General features: G+C 38.4%; 1 protein-coding gene across 2 annotated transcripts in view; it reads left to right on the top strand.

The window, feature by feature from the left end:
- Window positions 1-15,600, top strand: part of LOC106066276 (synaptotagmin-12-like) — an 82,934-nt gene extending 67,334 nt beyond the window's left edge. The window contains exons 3-9 of one of the 2 annotated variants that reach the window (XM_056033856.1): window positions 438-630; window positions 3,667-3,802; window positions 5,524-5,653; window positions 8,690-8,902; window positions 9,810-9,930; window positions 11,659-11,792; window positions 12,720-15,600. In XM_056033856.1, coding sequence (XP_055889831.1) covers window positions 438-630; window positions 3,667-3,802; window positions 5,524-5,653; window positions 8,690-8,902; window positions 9,810-9,930; window positions 11,659-11,792; window positions 12,720-12,890 — 1,098 coding nt within the window. In that variant the 3' untranslated portion in view covers window positions 12,891-15,600. The remainder of the gene's footprint in view (window positions 1-437; window positions 631-3,666; window positions 3,803-5,523; window positions 5,654-8,689; window positions 8,903-9,809; window positions 9,931-11,658; window positions 11,793-12,719) is intronic. The other variant, XM_056033857.1, reaches the window with a different exon arrangement.
- The last annotated feature ends 1,928 nt before the right edge of the window (window positions 15,601-17,528 follow it).

Here is a 17,528-nt window from a genome sequence, read left to right as displayed (position 1 = left end):
TTTTGTTTTCCTCTAACCAGGTGGGGTCAGACAGCTTGGAACTCATGTTCTTTGCGAGTCTGAATTTCGATTTTGTTTTCCTCTAACCAGGTGGGGTCAGACAGCTTGGAACTCATGTTCTTTGCGAGTCTGAATTTCGATTTTGTTTTCCTCTAACCAGGTGGGGTCAGACAGCTTGGAACTCATGTTCTTTGCGAGTCTGAATTTCCATTTTGTTTTCCTCTAAGCAGGTGGGGTCAGACAGCTTGGTACTCATGTTCTTTGCGAGTCTGAATTTCGATTTTGTTTTCCTCTAACCAGGTGGGGTCAGACAGCTTGGAGCTCATGTTCTTTGCGAGTCTGAATTTCGATTTTGTTTTCCTCTAACCAGGTGGGGTCAGACAGCTTGGAACTCATGTTCTTTGCGAGTCTGAATTTCGATTTTGTTTTCCTCTAAGCAGGTGGGGTCAGACAGCTCAGAGTTTACGCTAGATGCAGGAAACAAATACGCGCAGTATGACACTCTCAGTTCCAATCCAAAGTTCAACAGCCTGGACAGTTCAACTCAGCCAAACGGACAACAGCCAATCGACCAGCAGCAGATCGAGAGTAACCGCAGCAGCCCCGTCTCAGTAGGCACATCCTCCATCGGTAAGTCGTATGAATGTCAATTGAAAGGATGTGACGTAACAAAATGATAGTTTTCGATGTCTACTTTTATTAACAGGAAGTCTCTGTTAAGTAATTTAACTGTCTACAATAATGTATTCTATGTCAGAACAGATTAGAACTTGTAACACGTTTTAAATAATAAGGAGGTTCTCGAGTCTACTGAACATCTGCTGTACTGGGATAGGCCTACTCTGACCGACAAAACGGTAGATTTCAATCGCCCGGACCTGCTATTTATCTATAAAAAAAGAAAAAACCGCTACCATTATCGATATCGCCGTACCACTGTCTCATAATTTAAGAAAAACTGAGATAGAAAAACAAAGAAAATATGGGAACCTATGCTTGGAGATTAAGCGTCTATGGAAATTGTCCAAAATAACAATATACCCCATTGTAATATCAACCGAGGGGATAATAACAACTGACCTCAAAGACACCTTCAAGGCCCTTAACATTCCTAGGAACATCCTCGTTTCCTGTCAGAGGGCGGTACTGCTGCAGACCTGCCACATCACCAGAAAATTCCTCAGTGGAAACTTTTAAAGGGACTACGATGACTTTTGTTTCTCTTTAGCGAAACTCGACCCTGGCAGCGCCAGAGAATGACTACTCGTTCATTTCTAACATAATAATAAAAACATCCCTAAGAAGATTCTCGTTGCCTGTCAGAGGCCGGTACTGCTGCAGATCTGCCACATCAGCAGAATATTCCTAATGGAACACTATTAAAGAGACTACAATGAATTTTATTTCTCTCTAACGAAGCTCGACCCTGGCAGTGATTATTTGTCCGTTTTTCACACAATAACTATAATAGTAACATGAAAATAAAACAAAAAGAACATTAAAAGACTATGGAAGTTTACTAAAATAACACTATACCCTGTTGTTATACCAGCCGAGGGGATAATGACAACTGACTTCACACACTCGATGCCTTAAACAATCCTAAAGAGATTCTCGTGACCTGTAAGAGAACGTTATTGCTTAAGACCTGCTACATCACTAGAAAATTCCTCAATTGAAACTGTAATGCACAATGGACCTCAATCACCAATCGTAAACAAACAACATTTAGTCACGTGATCTTATTGATAAAAGAACGAAAAAAAAACTGTCACGTGACAACCATCATGAATTAAACATGAGCTTGTAAATTATATAGAAGAATTAGAGCACCACGTAGCTAAATGTTGTTTGTTTACCATTGGTGAATGAGGTCCATTGTAGAACAAATTTATTTACGATAATAAAGATTATTATTATTAGAAAATAATAATAATAATAATAATAAAGCTTACATCAATTTAAGAGCAACAACATGGTAACTGTGCCATAAACAGTGACCGAATATGATAGTGGATATTAGCTCTTCGAGGAAAAAAAAATCACGATTAGCCTCGAGCTTAGACCTTGTTCAAGTTGGCATGCTTTCTGAGCTCTTCAGAGATGTGAGTCAATCACAATCCCTGAACATCAAGAGATAAGAACTAATAACCTTTGATATGCAATGTTATTCGCCCTTGTCTTAATGAGAGAGCAGTCTTTCAAATGCTGGAGTTTGGGAGGAAGGATGTTTGACTTCAAAATATTGTGAACTAAGCTGCCATAAAATAGAATACAAGATATTTCTGAAGCTTCATGGCCAATGCTAAAACTCGAATATTAATCCATGAATATGTTAGCAAGTCTTAATGTCGAGGTTCATCTTATCTTATATAATACAGACGTTACTTCAAAAAAGAAGATGATTACGTCCTATGCGTCATGCATTTAGTCATGCATATTAACCAATGACTTAAATTCTGCCAAGTCACTGGTTTTCCTGGCTAGCTCAGGCAACCCATTCCATGCTCTAATAGCACTAGGGAAGAAGGATTATTTGTACAAATTTGTCCTAGCATATGGGACGAGGAATGTGCCTTTATCGTGATAAATACAAAGTGCCCCTTGATGTCTACATGATCTGGTTTAGTAAACAATGGAGATCAACCGAAGGGCCTGTAAACAAGTCACATCCATGGGAGGGAGGTAATCGACCGGTCTTTTGTTTTGATGCTATATACAATCTGAGACCTAGATCTTGGTTGTTATCTCAGTGGATGTACTCTAATAGGATTACCAGGTGCACTTTAAAAGGAGGACATGTCCTCTTTTTTAAAGTCATGTCCTCTACCTGGAACGTATTTGTCTAAAATGTGAATATGTCCGGTTTTTACTCTATTGTTTACTATAAAGGCAACAACAGAATTCAATATGTCATAACCAGTTTTATAAATACATGAACTACATACAAAATTATGTTATAATGTATACAGCACGTAAGGCAGCGGTTCTCAACCTCTAAAGCTTGACGACCCCTTTTTTGCAATCCCCCACACAGCCGCTACCCCGCCCCCCCCCCCCCCCCCCCGCACACACAGCAATAGAAGAATAGACAAAATACAATAAATACAATCCATATTTTCGATGGCCTTAGGCGACCCCTGGCAAATCGTCAATCTACCCCCCCCCAAGAGGTCGCGATCCACAGGTTGAGAACCCCTGACGTAAAGGAATGGGCTAAATGAAAAACCCAAGCAAGTTTCACCTTCAACTATACCTTAGTAACTTAGTCTGTTGGATCGTTGTGGCACCACACATGTGTCGACCGTCTTTCTCCATTCCTCTGAATTTTGTGTTGAATAGAATCTCTTTCACTGACAGGTCCGTCCATTCATTAATGTTGTCTTACCTTCGCTTTATGTGTCTACCTCTTTTTTTATCCATGGTACTGTTCCCAGAAGGAAGGTCTTTTTTAGCCTTGAGGACCTTTTGACATGACCATACAGTTTTACTTTGCGTTTTTTTTTTTACAATAGTCAGTAGGCCATCGTGGGGCCCAATAACCGTTACGATTCTCATTTGTGATGCGGTCCTTGTATGTGATACCTAAGATCCTTCTATAACCTATAGCATCTCAAATCCATTGCTAGTATCTTCTGCTATAGTTATGCAGTTCTTTTGTTTCAGCGTCCGACCTCGACCTTGGCCATGGTATCAGACGAGCAGAATCATGCGACAGTGTAGCTTCAGACTCCAGCGTGTTGGACATGCAGCCAGACATGCCAAAAATAGGACAGTTGGAGTTTGCTTTGGAATATGACAAGTAAGCAGTTAATGCTGTTAGGAACAATAGAACTAAAATTTATTAGAATTTTTGTCTATGTAAGTTAAATTGCTATTTTCGGAATTCTCTCAATATAAAAACTCGTGATAATGCTTCCCTCCCTTTATTTAATATCTAATCATTTTAAGAATACATAGTCTATTTTGCGAGAGCATCCTCACTGCACTGTTCGGAGTTGTAAAAAAGCTCCCACAACCTTGTCACAATCCAGGCGCTGTTCCTAAATGGGGTGTTACACAAATGGCGTGTCCCGCATAGTTAGCCTGGCATAGAAAAAGTAAAATAATGGGAGTCTTAATGTACGCGGTCTCTTGGCCACTCTTTAATGTTTTTATTTTCTGACAAAGAATAAGATTTCAACTATGCATATAAAGTTTCTTTTAAAAAGTCAAATATCATATAAAATATGTATATGTTATCTTTGAAAATACAACACAGTTAGCACCTAAATATATCTATAACAGTGTCACTTTGATTCTGGATACATTATAATTGTATTCAGTTTCTCCAATGATGCTACCATCATAATTTGGTATTAGATTATTTATTATTAACGACTTTACAATTTCTCCTGAAAGCTATGTTATACGTTTTCTGAGCCTAACTTCTAAAAGCTTTGAAATATTCTTGTAGCAAATATATTTTATTTTACAACAAATTGTTAAAAAAACACATGGGTAGAAATAACGTTTTGTAGTTTAGCTTTTTAAAAAGTACAACCGTTTCAATAATTCATATTTTAGCCTTTCTTTCTGCACATGTTTGATCTGTTTATAAAAATATATATCAAGCTCATCAATAATTACGGATAGCTCACTCAATAAAAGCGAGGGTTTTTTAAAACGTATTGTTGTAACTCCGCTTCCGCGCCACTCTGATGGTGCGCATCAGAACACCATTGAACACAAGCAGTAGAAGACATGTTTAGACTAGGAAGAAGGACTGTTGTAGATCCCGCTGAAGTTATGGGAGTCTGAACAGTCTGGGGCGGAGTGCTGTCCTGTGTGATACTAGTCAACTGTTTGGGAGACCTGGAGCGACACTGGGAAGTGTGTCGGTGGTCTGTTCTAGTGTTAAGTAGGACCCTTAGAACTTAAGACATTACTCCCTGTGACTTGATAGCGGAAGTCCAAGTCTAACTATTTGTGGATAGCTTCTAATAAATCCATCGTCTATTATTACTTCCTACCTTTTGTTGAGCTGTCTACCTTAGATCTACAACAGTATTTTCAGGTTTAATCTTTGTTTTTAGCCTCTACTGACCTGGGCGCATTGTGTCACTCTCTGCCATGGTTGCTACGCCACTGGTCTTCAGATGTAGGCCTATGTATAGTATTGTGCTTGCATTATACTAATATATATATACGCCCATTTTCATATTATTTTCATTCCTTCAAGTACAGTGTTTACTAAGGTTTCCATCGTCACTGTTTTAAAGACTCGAAGTCGGGGTCATTTATTTTGGTCAATGCTAATTCAATAACTGGCAAGTATTTTTGCTGCAGAGTTGAAGGCCTTGCACACTAATACCCTGTTGTTCTCGGCTGCTCCGCACTGCGATCCAGGGTATTGGACCGTGACCTCCAAGACCTATCGAAGATGTCGGTAGGACGTTGGTTATATATTTCTGTCCAAACTTTGTGTTTTGTTTTGTTTTTCCAAAGCTGAAAACGAAAAGTTCATTCTTTTTTTTTTTTCAGAGAAGTGTCAGAGTTAATTGTCAGTATTTTCCAGTGTCGAGATTTAAGTCCAAACCCATACACTGGCACGTTGGACACGTTTGTTAAGGGAATTCTTATGCCAGGGAGTGACGACAAATTTCAGACCAAAGTAAGTTTAGTTCGCAATTTTCTTTCTAAATATTTTCACTCGCTTGAGACACGATTTTGCTACCCTGGTGCGTTCTTGTATCAGGGTAAAATTGTGTGTATGTGTGTAGATCGCTGAATTGATCAAAGCGTGTGGTTGAAATGTAGGGTTTCTTTGAAATTATTTGGTTGAAAAACGTGAAAAGTCGAAAGACGGGGTAATTAAGAAATCTAATTAATGATACGTTTTTTTTTTGCTTTTTTTTTTGTTTTCTTTTTAAGTGCTATGCCTTAGATAGATAGATAGATAGATAGATAGATAGATAGATAGATAGATAGATAGATAGATAGATAGATAGATAGAAAGATGGATAGATAGATAGATAGATAGATGGATAGATAGATAGATAGATAGATAGATTGATTGATTGATTGATAGATAGATAGATAGATAGATAGATAGATAGATAGATAGATAGATAGATAGATAGATAGATAGATAGATTTGGGCGTAGCTAGGAATGTTGCATCATTTGGGGGCCAGGTGGGCAGGGACCTCTTTAGGGGCCCCTGCATTTTGCGTAATTTTCAATATTTAATGTTAAAAAACACTCATTTGTCCCCCCCCCCTAAAGTGGGGGCCCGGGGGATTTTCAAATTCTCTCACCTCCTGCACCCACCCTATCTACGCCACTGTAGATAGAGAGAAAGAGAGAGATATAGGTGGGAGTGATTGGAGAGAGAGAAAAAGGGGATATAGCGGAATGGAAAGATAGGGGGAGAGAGATGGGTGGGAAGAAAGAAAGAGAGAGAGAGAGAGAGAGAGAAAGAGAGAGAGAATAATCTGACATAAAGAAAGAAAAAACATCTTTGTATTATTTTTAACTCAGTGGAAATGTCCTCCAGAGTAAGCAAATGGGGTTAAGAACGAGAGCGAAGGTAGCCAGTGGGCTACCACACGTAGGCTCTAACGAGTGTACATGCACGTGGTGGGGATTAGAAGAAAGGCGTGCTAACCAAGTCCCATCCGTGGCACCGTTCCCCAGAGGTAACCATACTCGTAATCCCCCCCGTTGGTTCAGCTTCCTGCTTTCGCATAAGAGGGACCTATAATGTTGGCTTAAGAAGTCGTGTCTCATTAAAGACATGTGAATAAATGATCACCTTGTTGTTGTGGATCTCCTGGCTGGGAGGTCAGTGAAGAGCCTACTTCCCATCCTAGCCACGTGATAAAATACCTTCCGGGTCAAAGGTTCATAAAGGGTTTTATTTCAATTTTTTGTGGACACTTCGAGAAAGAAGCACTGGATAGATCCTCATGGAAGAAGGAAGGAAAAGAAAGGAAGGTTCCTGCATTGAGGATGGCGCAGACTCCAGAAATTTAGAAAAAAGAGTGAAAGTGCTGTGTCGTCTGCTTAACCTGTGACCGCAGTTGCACATGAGCGATTGACCTCTTTAGTCAAATGAGGCGTAAAAAATATCAGAGGTCAAAGAAAGGGAACTAACTGTTTGAATAGCTGTCGTGTAGGAGTTAATTAAAGGGCCTTTGTTTTATTGTATTAAAACTTCTCCTTATTTTTATAAGCACTAACACAAATATAAATAGCATCCCCCTCTCCGGACACAGTATTTTAGAATGTACATTGTCTTGATGACATGTCCAAATAAAGTACACTTTATTTTCCATTAGGTCGCTGAATACTACGGACGTCCTTCTCGGTTAGTTTCGACAATACATAGGCCAACCCATTACTCCATAACTGGAATAAAGCTTTAGAAATACGGGATGGTCTTCACTCTCTCGCTGCCCTACGTTTCATTTAGTCCTTTTCCTGTCATGTACAAACTACCCAATGATGAGACAACTAAAAAGCTCCACTGTTTAAAAAGAAATGTATTATCCTTCAGGGCTGCTTTAGTCCACACCGTTATCACTATGTCGGAGTGGGGGAGGGGGCTTTTAGATAAAATCACTGAAAGAATACCAGCAACTATTTATTAGTTCATTAGTTACGTACTAAAATGAATTTTAAGCGTTCAAGTCTGACATTGAAAAGACAAGGATTGATCGGCAAGAAAAGTTTAAACTGATGTGAAATTGTCTTCTCTGATATATTACTGACTTTCTTTCAAATGAGGACTCTTGCCGTCCTATTCTTGTGTTGGTAAAGTTCTTGTTTCAGACCATGCGGTCTATAGGGCGGATGATGTAAAGGCCATCTGTTTCTTTGGCCCACGGTTAATGAGAGTGTCAGGTGGCCTGCACAACGACCAACCGCCTTTACTTTTCCCCAACTAATGTCAGGTACCCATTGCCTGAGTCAGCAGGAAAACAAATGTCTTGACAGAATTTAAGTCGTTGAATGACTAGATCAGGAGTTCTCAACCTTTGGGTCGCGACCCCTTTGTTGGTCGATTGACGATTTGCCAGGGGTCGCCTAAGACCATCGAAAAAATGGATTGTTTTTGTCTATTCTTCTATTGCTGTGTATGTGTGCGGGGGGGGGGGGGGTCGCGGCAGAGTGGGGGATTGCAAAAAGGGGTCGCCGAGACTAAAAGGTTGAGAACCGCTGGACTAGATGCATGTCGCGTAGGACGAAATCCTTTTCTTTTTTGAAGTAGCGTCTTTATTTAATACAATAAGATAAAAGCTGAGTGAACTCTGAGGCGCCGTTGAGATCCATTAATTCAAAATCCGAGTTATCACTTGGATTCGAACCGGGACCTTCCGGTTCGGAAACCAAGCACTTTACCACCCATTCACCTCACCTCCACTCTTGTGTTAACCTAGTCGTATTTGTTACTAGCACAATTAGAATCTACTAAATCATTTCTTTAAATCTTTTCTTGCCCAGGATGATTAAGTATTACAGTTAATCCGTTTCGTACTCAATGGCTACCAGGAAAGAAACAACTTATTAATTTCTCCTAGCATACAGAATAAGACAAGTACTCTTATTTAGCATCGTCTTTTTTTTTTTTTATTAACGTACACTTCTCTTGACTCAAAAAAAAAAGTGTTTTTTTTTTTTTTTTTTAAATGTTCATTTCTCGATAGACTGTGAAAAACACCACAGACCCTGTCTTCAAAGAAAGGTTTCTTTTCTCTGTGGAGCCTGAACAAATTCAAGGGAAGTCATTGCAGCTTCAAGTCTTTTCGGTGGACAAATATGCCCGCCAGAAGGTGATAGGAGAAGCAGACGTCAGAGTTGGGGATGTCGACCTGAACATGCCCATGAGGATATGGTTCAACTTGCGGGATATCAATGAGGTATTGATAAGTTATACATTAGATTTAGCATATTATATATATATATATATATATATATATATATATATATATATATATATATATATATATATATATATATATGTATAATATTATATATAATCTTCATGTGGGGAGGGGGGCGCGGTGGCTCTATGGTTAAATGCTTGGCTTCCAAACCTCGAAGCTGGAGTCCTGGGTTCGAATCTCAGTGAAGACTAGGATTTTGAATTATGGGATATTTACGACGCCCCTGAGTCCACCCTATTAAAATGGGTACCTGACTTAAGTTGGTGAAAGTAAAGGCGGTTGGTCGTTGTGCTGGCTACATGGCTGGCTCGTTAACAGTTGACTAAATAAACTGATGACCTTAATATCATCTGCACTATAAAACACAAGGCCTGAAAAAGAAACTTTGCTACATATTGTATTCTTCGTATGAGGTTCATTACTTTATCAAAGAGAATCATAATCTTCAAATACAAAAACAGAATCTAATAAAAATACTCATAAAGACACAAAGATAAAGGCACATTTCTCGTTCCATGTGCTAGGACAAATTTCTACAAATGCTCCTTCATCCCTAGTGCTTTAAGAGCAAGGAATGAGTTGCCTGAGCGAGCCAGGAAAACCAGTGACTTAGCAGAATTTAGGTCATTGGTTAATATGCATGACTAAATGCATGACGCGTAGTAGTGACTATTATTGTTTTTTGAAGTAACAGGTTTGTATTATAAAAGATAAGATAAGAATATTATTAAGAGTTTCTGTCTGTGGTTTGAACAAGAACTACTTTTTATTTGAAGCTCAAGAAAAGTACGTCATTTGTTTTGCCTACTAGTTGCTTTAATGTAACCTTGACCTAGTAGAACACATTGAAACTGCCTAAGTTCTCTTTTTCTCTTCTCAGAAACCAACAGAATATGGAGATATTTTATTCTCTTTGAGTTATCTGCCCACAGCCGAGAGGCTCACGGTTGTCATTGTTAAAGCTCGAAGCTTACGATGGAAGGAGGGAAAGGATTCTGGAGGTACTGACCTATGACCTCATTTCTGCCATTTTAACAAAACTTTAATTAACTCTTTAGGAGGCGCGGTGGGTGAGTGGTAAACCGCTTGCCTTCCAGGTCCCGGGTTCAAATTATGGTAAAGACTGGGATTTTTTATTTTGGAATCTTTAGGTTGCCGCTGAGTCTACTCAGCTCGAATGGGTACCTGACACTGATTGGGGGAAAGTAAAGGCGGGTGGTCGTTGCGATGGCCACATGACACCCTCGTAAACATTGGGCACTTTCTATCATTTTCCCAATACTCTTTACTTTAATAATAATAATAAGGCTTGTCTTCGAGTCCGAAGATTAGTGAGGAATGCAGTATTTCCCGTGGCTGCGCACCCAGAGCTGTGACCTACATATTTTGCCACATCCAGGGCAAGTACAACCATTGTCTGCAGGTGGTCGATTTAGATTTTCATTTCGCCGTCTGCGTTTGTCCTCGGCAGCGGATTTTCTTTTGGTCTCAAATGTGTATCCCGCGGCCTTCGTGAGTGACCTCCAGCTGTCTCGTTCTGAGGCGGCATGCGACCAGGTGCTCTCTTCTATGTCAGCCAAGGAAAGTTGACGCCTAAGCTGGTCTTTGAAGCGTTTCTGTGGGGCGCCTCTGTTACGTCGACCACCTTTTAGCTTACCAAAAAACTGTCTTTGTCTCCCATACGGGATACGAGCCCTACCCAGCGTAACTGTCGGACCTTAAGAAGTCCCTCTATACTGTCCATACCGGCGTTCGCAAGGATATCGCTGTTTGTAGTGCGGTCTTGCCACCGTATGTCCATGATGGAGCGCAATCATCTTTGGTGGAAGCTCTCAAGCTCTTGACTTTACTCTCCCCCTATATTAACTACTTCTGTCTGTGCGGAATCTTTTACACGTTATTTCTCCCACTTCCGGTTCTCAGATCAAGTTGAAACGGGCCCACAAAAGTGATTGGAACATATTAAACTAAGCATGCTACTAACATGGAAGTTGATTTATACAAATATTTCCATTCGCACAAATGTATTATTGTTAGACTAGACATTGTCTAAATTTTGTTAGAAATTTATTACATGATTGACTCAAAACAATTGATGCTGTGTCACTCAATATGAACTTTTTGGGGGCTAAATTATTGTTTATATTTTACTAGTCGGATAAGACACGCGGCCTGCGGGCCTTAGTTTGGGTATTAACGGATCTAGTGGATTGGATTTAGATCTAGGTCAAACATGGAAAATGTTCCCTTCACATTTTTTTTCAACGGAAATGAAAGTAGAGTGTGAAAATAGGTTTACCAGTTTAGCCGACATATTGATATCAAATATTAAATACTGTGAAAACAGGTTTACCCGATTTGTTAAAAAGTTTCTTCTTTAATAGAGATAATTTTGGGTATTTTTATTTTTATTTTAGGGCCCTATGGTTATGTGAGGGACATGAAACATACACTACGGTTTCCGCCATGATCTAAGAAACATTTATGCCAAGTTTTATCAAAATTGGTCAAACGGTTTTGATTTCTATGCGGGTCATACATACTTTATACTTGCTACTTACATTCGACTTTTAATTTTGTTTGTTCTTGTTGTTTTAAGGATGACTGCGTGATGTATGTATTGTTAATGGAAATAAAGTCCGTGTATTCTAGGAACTTAATGCTACAACAAAGTATATCATACCATTCAGGTCTGTACAATTTTGAGGTCTTCAATATTATCTCCTCAGATCCTTTTGTCAAAGTTTACCTCATGCAGAATGGAAAAAAAATCAGCAAGAAAAAAACCACAGTCAAACGGGGGGAAAAGAACCCAATCTTCAACGAGGCCATGATTTTCTCTGTTCCATCTACGGCTTTACCGGTGAGTGCACAAAGTCATGGCAGTGAGTGCACATTGGTGCCCTGCTTAAAGGGGATGGGGGGGGGGGGGCTAAAATACGTGTACGGGGGGCTAAACTAGTTCCTCTTGTTTTCACTGTTCCAAAAAAAAAAGGGTGAAGATTTGAAATAGTCCAGTTTTTTTTTTTTATTAAAAAGTTAATTTGTAACCATGCAGGCACAGACTTTTTTTTTGTGCGGCCCCAAGCTGGCAGCATCTTGGAAAAAAATAAATTCCCTTCTAGTAATAATCTCAAACAATTATTTCTAAATTTTCCAAAAATTTAGATTCTGAAAGGTCTTGTCGAAATCCATTGTTCCAAATAATATATATCTTTTGCTCATAGAATTATGCAATATTTGCATATTCATATAGATGTAGAGTTCTTCAATAAAGAAATTTAGAAAAAGCTGTGCTAGAAATGAATTGACGGATGTACATATCTGAACACTTTAAAGAACAACGACGTCCCCATTCGAACCAAATTATTGAGATCGAGTTATTTTCAAAACACTTTCAGCTTCATAAGTCGCATTAGGTCAATTTTGTTACTAGTGAAACCTTTTATTCACTTATTTAACTGTGGATCTTCAAAAATACTTCTTTTAGTCTTTGGACAAGTCCTAAAAAAGATTTGCCCGTCATTGATTCAAGTTCTACTATTAATTTTTGTTTGTCTAAATATTTCTACTGCTGAAATAAGTACTCTGCTGGGTTTAAGTATAGACCTTACGCTTTAATTTTATACAGGCCCTTACCTATTTTAAAGACTGTATTGAAAATGCACATAATTATTGCTTAATTATTAACTGGTAGGCCTATATTAAATCGCATTTTCCTCGTTGTAAACCTACTGATACTATCTTCAATAGGCCTTCATGAAATCCCGTTTTATTTTCACTTCCCCAGACTGTCCAATTGCGTATAACAGTAGCCGAGTACCAGGCTGATAACAGGACACCATCCTTAGGTCACGTGATTGTAGGGGCCCATACTTCCGGAACTGAAGCCACGCACTGGAACCAGATGATGACGTCGCTACGCAAGCCAGTCGCCATGTGGCATTTTCTACGGAAATAATTCTTAAAAGACGGCGTTATTATCAAGGAATAAAATCTTACAATATGTACAGTTTAATATATACGTGCTTACCGATCATCCACAAGAGTACCTGGTTGTGTCTACTGAATTGATTTTACACTGTAATGTCTTTTTGAATTTCGTATGTACTTTTGTAACATGTAGATACCATAAAAATGATTGAAATGTAGGCTACAGGCCTCTGTAAGAGTGGCCTAAGGAATACACTTCGTACTAAGGTTACGATTTTCAAACATCCACGAACTTATAATGAGTGTCATCGTGAGTTGCTAAATGTCTCGTATTTGTCAAAACACTTTCAATGAAGTTAAAATCTTTACTATCAGTAAAATTTCTAAGCTTAGAGACACGTTAGGGCAGAAAAGTTATAAATTAAAATGGCAATAAAACACTGAACCATAACTTACAAATACTAACAAACAACATAAAAAAAATACTCAGAAAGACACAAAGATGAAGGCAGATTTCTTATACCATATGCTAGGCCGAATTCAAACAGGGGGCATTCTTTTTCCTGTTGGATTAGAGCTTGAATCAGCCCTGAAAACTAATGATTCTCAGGGTTTAAGCCACTACTTAACATGCACGCCTTCATTGAAACATGGATGTACTTCTGTTAAGAAGGAACGCCTATAATTGATAAGATAAAAAAGATTGATTTGTTATAATCATTTAGTATAACAATAGATATCGAATGGTATTGTTTTTGTTTTGTAATTTGCATTTTAAAAAAAAGCAAAACATTGAATTACTCTTTATGAAATATTAAATGTTAATTTATAATATCGATGAAGAAAAACCTCATTTTAATATTTAAAAAAAAGACATGTAGAAACACATAATTAATACTTTTTTTTGAAGGAACTTTAATTTATTAAGATAAGTACGGTAATAAAATGCATGAGGTGACTTTTATGTTCGTGTACTTCAATGAACCAGTAACACAAACTAAAAACGCATAATACCTAGGTGTTATAATAAATGAAAAACAGTCATGGAATCCCATATTGATGAAACAATCAACAAAAAATCAAACAAAGCATTAGGATTTATTAAAAGAAATTTCTAAAAATCAAATAAGAACATAACGCTAAAATGTTATTTAACCTTGGTTATGCCAATAATAGAATATGCATCCTCTGTTTGGGACCTCCCAACTCAAGAAAATATTAAGAAACTGGAACAGACACAAAATAGAGCAGTGAGATTCATAACAAATGAATATTCACATTTGACTAGTAACACCTTTAGTAAAATCACTAAATTTAGAAAGCCTTCAGAATAGAAGACTTAAAAGTAAAGTAGCAATTATACATAAAACTCTAAACCATAATCTTCAAATACAAAAACAAAATTTAATAAAATACTCAGAAAGACATAAAGATGATGTCGCAATCTCTGTTCCATATGCTAGGACAAATTTGTACAAAAGCTCCTTCTTCCCTAGCGCTATTAGAGCATGGAATGGGTTGCCTGAGCTAGCCAGGAAAACCTGTGACTTGGCAGAGTTTAGGTCATTGGTTAATATGCATGACGAAATCATCTTCTTTTCTGAAGTAACGTCTGTATCATATAAGATAAGACGATGGTCTAAAAATTATCCTCATGACAAGAAAGAGATGATAATGTTGTATTGATTATGTGTGGAAATACAAATGGTATCTAAAACGCAGTCCGAAAGGGTTATATCACTACATAAATAACAGTCTTTCCATTACATTATCGGCATATATTTGAAATAAATAGAGTAAATATTTCAACATCGGTTTTCATTTAGCCATATACTTAATTTAATGATAAAATATGTTAAGAACCCTATCTTAAAGAATTCTTCTTGTCCACTAGAAATAAATCTCCATGCTAACTTCACACATAAAAATAGTTTATACATCTTCAGTTGTCTGTCTTCAATTTTCTTTTTTTAATTTGGTTTTAAATAACGACAAAAGCTTCCTGTATAGAAGAATGGACAGGCACGCGTTTAACTGTAAAGCTTGCTTGGCGGAAGTTCAATAGATCAGCAGACGAGACGCTGTATGGGTTAAGTAGACGAACTTATTGGACAAAGCAGTTAGGTGACAATACTGGAATCGAGTAGGAATAGACTAGCACTTAGATCTATGTATTATCAAGCATCTCCTCAAGTGATTAAATGTTACATTGTCTGCCATTACTACATTGTCACGTGACTGGTGACGCCATATGAAAATACATTTTTGTGAGCCAGGGCCAGGGTATGTAGAAATTTTTGTTACACCATAAAGCTACTTTATTTTAAATTTTCGTATCTAATCAGTTATAATTCTATTCGTCAGTGCGTCATTATTTATTAGGACCTATTAGAAAGTAGTTGGCAATCTTAATCATTTTGTGTTTGAATTTTAGTGAAATATGTTATTGGAAAATAGGTCAAATAGATTTCTTTTTATCTCGCCATTAAAGTTTCATATATTTGTTTTTACCCCTTAATTGTAATTTGCAATGCTCATTTCTGGTTATATTTTAACTTGTATATAATTCAGAATTCTGAGCAATGTGATGACCAGTGTTTTTCATGTTTGTTTCCTTCTGGCCAGATTGGCATTTCATTTTTTTTCATTATTTATTGTAAAAAAAAATAATTCTTGTAAAATGTTGTCTTCATTAAAAAAAATAATAATAATAATAAACTTCCCATATTCTGAACATTTCCCAGTTGTTTTTTTGTTTATTGGTATTTGTACTTGAAGACTACAATCAGAACAAACATTAGACTTCACCCCAATGATTTACCTTCATACCTCAATTCAGACAGAATGGATGCCTAGTTGTGTGATATACACTCTGGGGACTGTCATTGCAATGGCCCCATGTTCATGCTACCGTCATCCCCACATCCTGCAGGAGAAATGGGCTAGAATATTTTATCTTCACAATCTGAACAAAAATCTGATACATGTAAATGAAATAATTATGTGATGATTTTCTGCACATGCCTAAAACAGTATGAATCACTCTTCCCCCCTAGTGCCTAAAACAGTATGAATCACTCTTCCCCCACCTAGTGCCTAAAACAGTATGAATCACTCTTCCCCCCTAGTGCCTAAAACAGTATGAATCCCTCTTCCCCCCTAGTGCCTAAAACAGTATGAATCCCTCTTCCCCCCTAGTGCCTAAAACAGTATGAATCCCTCTTCCCCCCTAGTGCCTAAAACAGTATGAATCCCTCTTCCCCCCTAGTGCCTAAAACAGTATGAATTACTCTTCCCCCCCCCCAGTGCCTAAAACAGTATGAATCCCTCTTCCCCCCAGTGCCTAAAACAGTATGAATCACTCTTCCCCCCTAGTGCCTAAAACAGTATGAATCACTCTTCCCCCCAAGTGCCTAAAACAGTATGAATCACTCTTCCCCACCTAGTGCCTAAAACAGTATGAATCACTCTTCACCCCAGTGCCTAAAACAGTATGAATTACTCTTCCCCCCTAGTGCCTAAAACAGTATGAATCACTCTTCACCCCTAGTGCCTAAAACAGTATGAATCCCTCTTCCCCCCTAGTGCCTAAAACAGTATGAATCCCTCTTCCCCCCTAGTGCCTAAAACAGTATGAATCCCTCTTCCCCCCTAGTGCCCAAAACAGTATGAATCCCTCTTCCCCCCTAGTGCCTAAAACAGTATGAATTACTCTTCCCCCCCCCAGTGCCTAAAACAGTATGAATCCCTCTTCCCCCCTAGTGCCTAAAACAGTATGAATCCCTCTTCCCCCCAGTGCCTAAAACAGTATGAATCACTCTTCCCCCCTAGTGCCTAAAACAGTATGAATCACTCTTCCCCCCAAGTGCCTAAAACAGTATGAATCACTCTTCACCCCAGTGCCTAAAACAGTATGAATTACTCTTCCCCCCTAGTGCCTAAAACAGTATGAATCACTCTTCACCCCTAGTGCCTAAAACAGTATGAATCACTCTTCCCCCCTAGTGCCTAAAACAGTATGAATCACTCTTCCCCCCTAGTGCCTAAAACAGTATGAATCACTCTTCCCCACCTAGTGCCTAAAACAGTATGAATCACTCTTCCCCCCTAGTGCCTAAAACAGTATGAATCACTCTTCCCCCACCTAGTGCCTAAAACAGTATGAATCACTCTTCCCCCCTAGTGCCTAAAACAGTATGAATCCCTCTTCCCCCCTAGTGCCTAAAACAGTATGAATCCCTCTTCCCCCCTAGTGCCTAAAACAGTATGAATCCCTCTTCCCCCCTAGTGCCTAAAACAGTATGAATTACTCTTCCCCCCAGTGCCTAAAACAGTATGAATCACTCTTCCCCCCTAGTGCCTAAAACAGTATGAATCACTCTTCCCCCCAAGTGCCTAAAACAGTATGAATCACTCTTCCCCACCTAGTGCCTAAAACAGTATGAATCACTCTTCACCCCAGTGCCTAAAACAGTATGAATTACTCTTCCCCCCTAGTGCCTAAAACAGTATGAATCACTCTTCACCCCTAGTGCCTAAAACAGTATGAATCACTCTTCCCCCCTAGTGCCTAAAACAGTATGAATCACTCTTCCCCCCTAGTGCCTAAAACAGTATGAATCACTCTTCCCCACCTAGTGCCTAAAACAGTATGAATCACTCTTCA

This window comes from Biomphalaria glabrata, chromosome 6, assembly GCF_947242115.1.
Source record: "Biomphalaria glabrata chromosome 6, xgBioGlab47.1, whole genome shotgun sequence".
NCBI lineage: Eukaryota > Metazoa > Mollusca > Gastropoda > Planorbidae > Biomphalaria > Biomphalaria glabrata.
Note: the sequence above shows the minus strand (reverse complement) of the source record. Positions and strands in the feature narration are given on the sequence as shown.